The 10,493-nt window shown below is 58.1% G+C and overlaps 1 protein-coding gene across 1 annotated transcript in view; it reads right to left on the bottom strand.

Moving 5' to 3' along the window:
* PIGA (phosphatidylinositol glycan anchor biosynthesis class A) overlaps nt 1-6,466 on the bottom strand; it is a 9,933-nt gene extending 3,467 nt beyond the window's left edge. The window contains 4 exon segments of the mRNA XM_078880670.1: nt 2,875-3,007; nt 3,602-4,094; nt 4,921-5,267; nt 6,043-6,466. Coding sequence (XP_078736796.1) covers nt 2,875-3,007; nt 3,602-4,094; nt 4,921-5,238 — 944 coding nt within the window. The 5' untranslated portion in view covers nt 5,239-5,267; nt 6,043-6,466.
* Between the last annotated feature and the right edge of the window lie 4,027 nt (nt 6,467-10,493).

The following is a 10,493-nucleotide window of genomic DNA, read 5'->3' on the forward strand; positions in this document are numbered from 1 at the left end:
GTGTCCGTGTGTGTGTGGGGGGAGCGGTGGTGTAGTGGTTAGTGCGCTGTCTGTGTGTCTGTGTGTGTGTGGGGGGAGCGGTGGTGTAGTGGTTAGCGCGCTGTCTGTGTGTCTGTGTGTGTGTGGGGGGAGCGGTGGTGTAGTGGTTAGCGCGCTGTCTGTGTGTCTGTGTGTGTGTGGGGGGAGCGGTAGTGTAGTGGTTAGCGCGCTGTCTGTGTGTCTGTGTGTGTGTGGGGGGAGCGGTGGTGTAGTGGTTAGCGCGCTGTCTGTGTGTCCGTGTGTGTGTGGGGGGAGCGGTAGTGTAGCGGTTAGCGCGCTGTCTGTGTGTCTGTGTGTGTGTGGGGGGAGCGGTAGTGTAGTGGTTAGTGCGCTGTCTGTGTGTCCGTGTGTGTGTGGGGGGAGCGGTAGTGTAGTGGTTAGTGCGCTGTCTGTGTGTCTGTGTGTGTGTGGGGGGAGCGGTGGTGTAGTGGTTAGCGCGCTGTCTGTGTGTCCGTGTGTGTGTGGGGGGGAGCGGTAGTGTAGTGGTTAGTGCGCTGTCTGTGTGGTCCGTGTGTGTGTGGGGGGAGCGGTGGTGTAGTGGTTAGTGCGCTGTCTGTGTGTCCGTGTGTGTGTGGGGGGAGCGGTGGTGTAGTGGTTAGCGCGCTGTCTGTGTCTGTGTGTGTGTGGGGGGGAGCGGTGGTGTAGTGGTTAGTGCGCTGTCTGTGTGTCCGTGCTGTGTGTGGGGGAGCGGTAGTGTAGTGGTTAGTGCGCTGTCTGTGTGTCCGTGTGTGTGTGGGGGGAGCGGTAGTGTAGTGGTTAGCGCGCTGTCTGTGTGTCCGTGTGTGTGTGGGGGGAGCGGTAGTGTAGTGGTTAGCGCGCTGTCTGTGTGTCCGTGTGTGTGTGGGGGGAGCGGTAGTGTAGTGGTTAGTGCGCTGTCTGTGTGTCCGTGTGTGTGTGGGGGGAGCGGTGGTGTAGTGGTTAGTGCGCTGTCTGTGTGTCTGTGTGTGTGTGGGGGGAGCGGTAGTGTAGGTGGTTAGCGCGCTGTCTGTGTGTCCGTGTGTGTGTGGGGGGAGCGGTAGTGTAGTGGTTAGTGCGCTGTCTGTGTGTCCGTGTGTGTGTGGGGGGAGCGGTGGTGTAGTGGTTAGTGCGCTGTCTGTGTGTCCGTGTGTGTGTGGGGGGAGCGGTAGTGTAGTGGTTAGTGCGCTGTCTGTGTGTCCGTGTGTGTGTGGGGGGAGCGGTAGTGTAGTGGTTAGTGCGCTGTCTGTGTGTCTGTGTGTGTGTGGGGGGAGCGGTGGTGTAGTGGTTAGCGCGCTGTCTGTGTGTCCGTGTGTGTGTGGGGGGAGCGGTAGTGTAGTGGTTAGTGCGCTGTCTGTGTGTCCGTGTGTGTGTGGGGGGAGCGGTAGTGTAGTGGTTAGCGCGCTGTCTGTGTGTCCGTGTGTGTGTGGGGGGAGCGGTAGTGTAGTGGTTAGTGCGCTGTCTGTGTGTCCGTGTGTGTGTGGGGGGAGCGGTGGTGTAGTGGTTAGTGCGCTGTCTGTGTGTCCGTGTGTGTGTGAGGGGGGAGAGGTAGTGTAGTGGTTAGTGCGCTGTCTGTGTGTCCGTGTGTGTGTGGGGGGAGCGGTAGTGTAGTGGTTAGTGCGCTGTCTGTGTGTCCGTGTGTGTGTGGGGGGAGCGGTAGTGTAGTGGTTAGTGCGCTGTCTGTGTGTCCGTGTGTGTGTGTGGGGGGAGCGGTAGTGTAGTGGTTAGTGCGCTGTCTGTGTGTCCGTGTGTGTGTGGGGGGGAGCGGTAGTGTAGTGGTTAGCGCGCTGTCTGTGTGTCCGTGTGTGTGTGGGGGGAAGCGGTGGTGTAGTGGTTAGCGCGCTGTCTGTGTGTCTGTGTGTGTGTGGGGGGAGCGGTAGTGTAGTGGTTAGCGCGCTGTCTGTGTGTCCGTGTGTGTGTGGGGGGAGCGGTAGTGTAGTGGTTAGCGCGCTGTCTGTGTGTCTGTGTGTGTGTGGGGGGGAGCGGTGGTGTAGTGGTTAGTGCGCTGTCTGTGTGTCTGTGTGTGTGTGGGGGGAGCGGTAGTGTAGTGGTTAGCGCGCTGTCTGTGTGTCCGTGTGTGTGTGGGGGGAGCGGTGGTGTAGTGGTTAGCGCGCTGTCTGTGTGTCCGTGTGTGTGTGGGGGGGAGCGGTAGTGTAGTGGTTAGCGCGCTGTCTGTGTGTCCGTGTGTGTGTGGGGGGAGCGGTAGTGTAGAGGTTAGCGCGCTGTCTGTGTGTCCGTGTGTGTGTGGGGGGGAGCGGTAGTGTAGCGGTTAGCGCGCTGTCTGTGTGTCCGTGTGTGTGTGGGGGGAGCGGTGGTGTAGTGGTTAGCGCGCTGTCTGTGTGTCCGTGTGTGTGTGGGGGGAGCGGTAGTGTAGTGGTTAGTGCGCTGTCTGTGTGTCCGTGTGTGTGTGTAGGGGGAGCGGTGGTGTAGTGGTTAGCGCGCTGTCTGTGTGTCCGTGTGTGTGTGTGGGGGGAGCGGTGGTGTAGTGGTTAGCGCGCTGTCTGTGTGTCCCTGTGTGTGTGGGGGGAGCGGTGGTGTAGTGGTTAGTGAGCTGTCTGTGTGTGTGTGTGTGGGGGGAGCGGTAGTGTAGCGGTTAGCGCGCTGTCTGTGTGTGTGTGGGGGGAGCGGGTAGTGTAGCGGTTAGCGCGCTGTCTGTGTGTCCGTGTGTGTGTGGGGGGAGCGGTGGTGTAGTGGTTAGCGCTACGCTGCGCTACGAACCACGGCGGGCCCGAGTTCGATTCCCACTCACAGACACCACCGGTGACGATTATTTGAACCGGTGCTGCTGCTGCTACCCGCTAACAACAGTGCTTGCCCCAACAGTCCGTTAAGGCTACACAGGGCTTTGTCTTTGTCTTTGTGTTTGTGCGAGCCGGCTGCCTGTCGTGGAGGCGGTAGTGCTCCCGCAGCTCCTCCAGCACGAGCCGCTTGGGGCCCTCTCCGCCCACCAGGAAGTGCAGGTCCGGGTGGCGCGCCGTCAACTCTGGGATGATGCCGGCCAGCAGGTCGATGCCTGCGGCACAACAGGCGGCACAACAGGCGGCACACGCGGTGTCCCCGCGTGGCCTTACATGGACCGCCGCCGGGGCGAGCGCCGCTCACGGGCCGCACGGCGGCACACAAAGGGGGCCCCAAGTGGCGACGTTTACTACACACCGCACCGGGAGCTCGTTTGAGGCCGAGTCGACCTAGGGGAGGTCCAGGACCGGTTCAGGTCACCGGTGTTGGCCGTGAGCGGGGATCGAACCTGTCGCCGGTTCGTAGCGCAGCGTAGCGCGAACCGCTGCACTACCGCTCCCTGAACAAAGACAAAGGTCCCCCGTGTAGCCTTTTAACAGACCGCGAGGGCAAGTGCTGTTAGTGAGGGGCACTTATGAAGGCCGGCACCACACGGGGGGGGGGGCAGCGTGGTCAGCAGTGCCACGCCCGGCCGCCTTTGTCTCCCCCGGTTATGCACCAGGTACTACTTTTTAAGGCTGAGTGGACCTAGTCGAGGCCCAGGAACGGTCCATATATTTGCCACGCGGCGGCGGCGGCAGCAGCGGCAACATTCCTTTTCCTTCCGGCCAAATCCCTCCCCGCAACTCTCCCCGCACCCCCCACTCACCTTTGCGGTAAACCAAGCGGCTGACCACCACCACGGTGATGCGTCCGGGCCTGCGGCTGCCCACGGTGTCCGGCTCCCCGTCGGCCGCCCTCCTGGGCCACTCGGGCGGCCGGAACCTCGTGGTGTCGACGGCGTTGGGCACCACGGACACCCGGCGGGGCGCCAGTCCCGCCCGCAACGCCGTGTTCTCGCGGCCCGTGTGCGACACGCAGACGGCGCGCGTCACGTCGCACAGCGACACGCACAGCAGCTTGTTGGTGAGCACCGAGCTGGCGTCGGCGAAGCCGAAGAGCGAGTGGTCCGTGAAGACGGTGCGGATGCCCATGGCCTTGGCGTGGAAGAGTGCGTCGTGCGCCAGGCACGAGAAGGCCGAGTGAGCGTGCACCAGCGTGACGCGCTCGCGCACAAACACGCAGCGCAGCAGCGGCAGGCTCAGGTAGATGGCGGGAGGGGTGGCCTCGTTGTAGAACGGACGCAGGGGCAGGTAGTACACCTGTGGGTGTAGGTGGGGGAGGTGGGGGAGGCAGATGGCACGCGGGGGAGGGACGCGGGGGGAGCGATTAACGGGGAGGTGACACGCGGGGGAGGTACACGGAGGAGGTACGTGGGGAGATGATGCGTGGGGGCGTCGAGAAGGAGCTGTCACTGCGCACACCGCGCGGCGGTGACCCCCACGAGGCGGTGACCCCCACGGTGACCCCCACGCGGCGGTGACCTGCACGAGGCGGTGACCCCCACGGTGACCCCCACGCGGCGGTGACCCGCACGAGGCGGTGACCCCCACGGTGACCCTCACGCGGCGGTGACCCGCACGAGGCGGTGACCCCCACGGTGACCCCCACGCGGCGGTGACCCCCACGCGACCTCCTCAGACGGAGCAGCCTTCACTGGCGGCGCACGACACAGCTGACAAAGAGAGCTACTCAGATGGCCGTGAGCACACGGCCGTCTGGAACGCTCTTCCCTGCCAAAATTAGCAAGCCACTGGAGCTGCGCACTTTAAAATATCATCATCATCATCTACGATTGACAAACTCATATCTCTAGAACTGTTTGTCGTTGTGTTTAGTTTGTTTTCCTTCCACCCCACCCCACGCGCCTCCGATTAGCGCGGCGGGCGACGCACGAAAGAAGCTCAACGCACAAGGTGCCGAGGCACGAGCGACGGCGATGGGGGGGAGCGGAGGGGGGCAACTTTGAGACCACGAAAGGGGCTACGGGGGAGGGACGGCAAATCGGCGGAGGGGCCGGCGAGAGGGGAGAGCCAACGGAGAGGCCAGCCGGGCCGGCCGGGAACCGGCGACGTGGCGGTCCACCACCTTGAGTCCGCCGGTGAGCAGGCGCACGCCGGTGCGGTCCCCGTAGGCGTGCGTCACCACGGTGACGCCGTGGCCCCGCTGCAGGAGGCACTGCGCCAGCTGGTAGACGTGGGTCTCCACGCCGCCCATGTTGGGGTAGAAGAAGTCGGACACCATGCACACGCGGTGGCGCACGCCCCCGTCACCCGGCGGGAACTCTTGCTCCTCCTCCTGCCGCCGCCGCCGCTGCTGCTCCATCTCCGACGGAGCCGTCCCTCGCTCCGTCTCCGACGGATCGGTCCCTCGCTCCGTCTCCTTCGGCTCCGTCCCTCGCTCCATCTCCTCCGGATCCACTGTCACACTGTACACTGTGACACTGTCAGTCACACTGTACACTGCTAGTCACACTGTACACTGTCAGTCACACTGTACACTGTCAGTCACACTGTACACTGTCAGTCACACTGTACACTGTCACACTGTCAGTCACACTGTACACGGTCACACTGTCAGTCACACTGTACACTGTCAGTCACACTGTACACTGTCAGTCACACTGTACACTGTCACACTGTCAGTCACACTGTACACTGTCACACTGTCAGTCACACTGTACACTGTCACACTGTCAGTCACACTGTACACTGTCACACTGTACACTGTCACACTGTCAGTCACACTGTTACACAGTCACACAGTCTGTCACACTGTCAGTCACACTGTACACTGTCACACTGTACACTGTCACACTGTCTGTCACACAGTCTGTCACACTGTCAGTCACCCTGCTAATGTAATGGGGGAGCTGCAGTGTCGTGGTTAGCGTCGACCCGAGTTCGATTCCCGCCGACGGCCACCACCACCCGTGACGATTGTCTGAACCGGTCCTGGGCCTCCCCTAGGTCGACTCGGCCTCAAATGAGTACCTGGTGCAGTGAGCAGTAAACATCGCCATTGGGGGGAGACAAAGGCGGCCGGGAGTGGTGCTGCCCACCCACGAGTCGCTTGCTCGCGAACAGCACTCACCCCTCACCACTCACCCCTCACCACTCACCACTCACCCCTCACCACTCACCCCTCACCACTCACCCCTCACCATTCACCTCTCGCCAGCGCCACTCTCCCCTCACCAGCACTACTCACCCGAGTCGTCAGTGAGCCGTCGGCTCCACCACTCGCACGGGGTGCGAGGCTTCGTCGGAGACGCCCCGAGACGTTGATGGGGAGGGAGGCGAAGTATTCTCGGTTCTTTCGGTAAAATCACGTAAAAAAAAAATGCTAAAACAAAAAAAATATTATTTCAATTTTTTATCATTTTTCTTTAATCATTTTATTTTCTAATGCTTCGTTATTTTTTTGTTTTCTATCTACGTGACTTTACCGAAAGAAACAAGAATATGAATTCCTTCAGTCACGAAAGTTTAAAGTCAAAATTTAAGGAGGCAACGCTCTCTCGGTCGGGGCTGAAACGTGATCGGAGCGTCGTCTTCCGCGTTCAGGCGTGCGACACCGAAACGCGTTTTGGTCCCTCGCGACTCGCCGTACGCGTGACGTCACAGGAACACTTTACCCCCCTCGCGTCCCCACCCCCGTCTCTCGCTTGGCCCGTACCAAGATGGCGGGTGGAGTCGCGAGGCGGCCGACATCTTCGTATGGGTAGCGGAGGAATCCGGTGAGCTGTAAAGCTCTTTTTGCACTGATGTCCGGTAAAGCGGGGGGGGGGGGGGGGGTTATAACGCTACAACAAACAATACAAAAACATGAGTGCAAAGTATAGGAAAGGTAAACTTATTTAAAGATTTCGTGACTGCAGGGATTAATATTATTGGTTCTTTCGGTAAAGTCACGTAGAAGAGAAATAATAAAATAATACAAACAATCATCATCAGGTGTGAAATCCATAGAAATTATTGCTGTGGATTTCACACCTGATGATGATTGCTTGTGTTGCAGTCGAAACGTCGTGGGAATTTTATTGTTTTATATTTTTATTAAATTATGATTTCCCTTCTACGTGACTTTACCGAAAGAACCAAGAAGATGAATCCCTGCAGTCACGAAAGCTTTAAATAAAAATGTATATACAAATAAACTACAGTTTTTTTATCAGAATATATTAATACTGGAGGCATCGAATGAGCTATGAAACTATGTTTTACACGAGTTGTATAGGGGCGGGTCAGAACGTTACAATAACAAACAACACAAAAACACACGATGGGAGTGCAATGTCTAGGTAAGGTAAGCAGATATACAAATGCAACTAAACGATTCGTCTTAGCAGGTAAAGTCGACTGAGCTTTCACTTCTTCTTTTTTTAGAAGCGACCTGGCCAGCGAAGAAACTTTGGGGCCGTCCATAAGTGACGTCACGCACCTAGGGGTGGGGGGGGTCAGACATTTGTGACTGTGTGACGAGGGGGGGAGGGGGGGGGGATGTGACGTCACATCAAAATGCGCAACTTTAAATAAATATAGACAACACGTTCTACTTAATTAAATAGACGTATTAATACATAAAAATTCTCCTACAACATCAGAGTGCAGCACCACATTGAATACGCACTACAATGACAATAGTTTAAAGCGATTTGAAGCATGTTTTATATTTTTTTATGGGGGGGGGGCAGAGCTTTGTGACGTCATATTTGAGAAGGGGTCTGACTTTTTGTGACGCCGTGTGACGATGGGGGGGGGGGTCTAAAATCGTCCAAAATAGCGTGACGTCATTTATGGACGGCCCCTTATCATGTAGTGTACAGGGTGCTCCAGATGTCTTGTGACCTCCCAATTAATTGATCCGTAACATTTGTTTATTCGCTCTGCAACATTCATTTATAAATCAACCTTAAATGTTTACATTTTGATTTAAAGCTTTCGTGACTGCAGGGATTCATATTATTGGTTCTTTCGGTAAAGTCACGTAGAAGGGAAATAATAAAACAATACAAATTTAAACAATAACAATTTTCATTACATTTGTATTCTTTTATTATTTCCCTTCTACGTGACTTTACTTAAATGTTTACTTAAGTTTTAGAGAATTCAATGAGGGCCACGAGACATCTGGACCACTCTTGTAGAGTTATACACAACGCGTAACTTACAGTTACATGAGAATTATATGACGACACAAGTTTTGCGGGCTGGCTTCCTGGCTCGCGAACGCGCAAATGCCCGGCAATGACGTCACCTTGCGCGTCAGCGTTACCTTTGCGATGACGTCACCGCGCGCGTCTGCGTTTTCCGCGCGATGACATCACGGCGCGTGTCTGCGTGACCCGCGCTCTCCTGCGCGATGACGTCACCACGCGCGTCTGCGCGACGACGTCACCGCGTGCGTCTGCGTTACCCGCGCTCTCCTGCGCGATGACGTCACCGCGCGTGTCTGCGCGTCGACGTAACCTCGTCGCCCTCGCGCGCTTCCTGCGCGATGACGTCACTCACCTTCCACAGCGTCGAGCCGGCTGCGTGCGTGCCCACGTGACTAACGAGGGGAGCGTTTAGGGAGGGAGGGAGGCAAGGGAGATGGTGAGTGGTGAGGGAGATGGGGTGAGGTGAGTGGTGAGGGAGATGGTGAGTGGTGAGGGAGATGGTGAGTGGTGAGGGAGATGGGGTGAGGTGAGTGGTGAGGGAGATGGTGAGTGGTGAGGGAGATGGTGAGTGGTGAGGGAGATGGGGTGAGGTGAGTGGTGAGGGAGATGGTGAGTGGTGAGGGAGATGGTGAGTGGTGAGGGAGATGGGGTGAGGTGAGTGGTGAGGGAGATGGTGAGTGGTGAGGGAGATGGTGAGTGGTGAGGGAGATGGGGTGAGGTGAGTGGTGAGGGAGATGGTGAGTGGTGAGGGAGATGGTGAGTGGTGAGGGAGATGGGGTGAGGTGAGTGGTGAGGGAGATGGTGAGTGGTGAGGGAGATGGTGAGTGGTGAGGGAGATGGGGTGAGGTGAGTGGTGAGGGAGATGGTGAGTGGTGAGGGAGATGGTGAGTGGTGAGGGAGATGGGGTGAGGTGAGTGGTGAGGGAGATGGTGAGTGGTGAGGGAGATGGTGAGTGGTGAGGGAGATGGGGTGAGGTGAGTGGTGAGGGAGATGGTGAGTGGTGAGGGAGATGGTGAGTGGTGAGGGAGATGGGGTGAGGTGAGTGGTGAGGGAGATGGTGAGTGGTGAGGGAGATGGTGAGTGGTGAGGGAGATGGGGTGAGGTGAGTGGTGAGGGAGATGGTGAGTGGTGAGGGAGATGGTGAGTGGTGAGGGAGATGGGGTGAGGTGAGTGGTGAGGGAGATGGTGAGTGGTGAGGGAGATGGTGAGTGGTGAGGGAGATGGGGTGAGGTGAGTGGTGAGGGAGATGGTGAGTGGTGAGGGAGATGGTGAGTGGTGAGGGAGATGGGGTGAGGTGAGTGGTGAGGGAGATGGTGAGTGGTGAGGGAGATGGTGAGTGGTGAGGGAGATGGGGTGAGGTGAGTGGTGAGGGAGATGGTGAGTGGTGAGGGAGATGGTGAGTGGTGAGGGAGATGGGGTGAGGTGAGTGGTGAGGGAGATGGTGAGTGGTGAGGGAGATGGTGAGTGGTGAGGGAGATGGGGTGAGGTGAGTGGTGAGGGAGATGGTGAGTGGTGAGGGAGATGGTGAGTGGTGAGGGAGATGGGGTGAGGTGAGTGGTGAGGGAGATGGTGAGTGGTGAGGGAGATGGTGAGTGGTGAGGGAGATGGGGTGAGGTGAGTGGTGAGGGAGATGGTGAGTGGTGAGGGAGATGGTGAGTGGTGAGGGAGATGGGGTGAGGTGAGTGGTGAGGGAGATGGTGAGTGGTGAGGGAGATGGTGAGTGGTGAGGGAGATGGGGTGAGGTGAGTGGTGAGGGAGATGGTGAGTGGTGAGGGAGATGGTGAGTGGTGAGGGAGATGGGGTGAGGTGAGTGGTGAGGGAGATGGTGAGTGGTGAGGGAGATGGTGAGTGGTGAGGGAGATGGGGTGAGGTGAGTGGTGAGGGAGATGGTGAGTGGTGAGGGAGATGGTGAGTGGTGAGGGAGATGGGGTGAGGTGAGTGGTGAGGGAGATGGTGAGTGGTGAGGGAGATGGTGAGTGGTGAGGGAGATGGGGTGAGGTGAGTGGTGAGGGAGATGGTGAGTGGTGAGGGAGATGGTGAGTGGTGAGGGAGATGGGGTGAGGTGAGTGGTGAGGGAGATGGTGAGTGGTGAGGGAGATGGTGAGTGGTGAGGGAGATGGGGTGAGGTGAGTGGTGAGGGAGATGGTGAGTGGTGAGGGAGATGGTGAGTGGTGAGGGAGATGGGGTGAGGTGAGTGGTGAGGGAGATGGTGAGTGGTGAGGGAGATGGTGAGTGGTGAGGGAGATGGGGTGAGGTGAGTGGTGAGGGAGATGGTGAGTGGTGAGGGAGATGGTGAGTGGTGAGGGAGATGGGGTGAGGTGAGTGGTGAGGGAGATGGTGAGTGGTGAGGGAGATGGTGAGTGGTGAGGGAGATGGGGTGAGGTGAGTGGTGAGGGAGATGGTGAGTGGTGAGGGAGATGGTGAGTGGTGAGGGAGATGGGGTGAGGTGAGTGGTGAGGGAGATGGTGAGTGGTGAGGGAGATGGTGAGTGGTGAGGGAG

This window comes from Lampetra fluviatilis, chromosome 58, assembly GCF_964198595.1.
Source record: "Lampetra fluviatilis chromosome 58, kcLamFluv1.1, whole genome shotgun sequence".
Lineage (NCBI taxonomy): Eukaryota > Metazoa > Chordata > Hyperoartia > Petromyzontiformes > Petromyzontidae > Lampetra > Lampetra fluviatilis.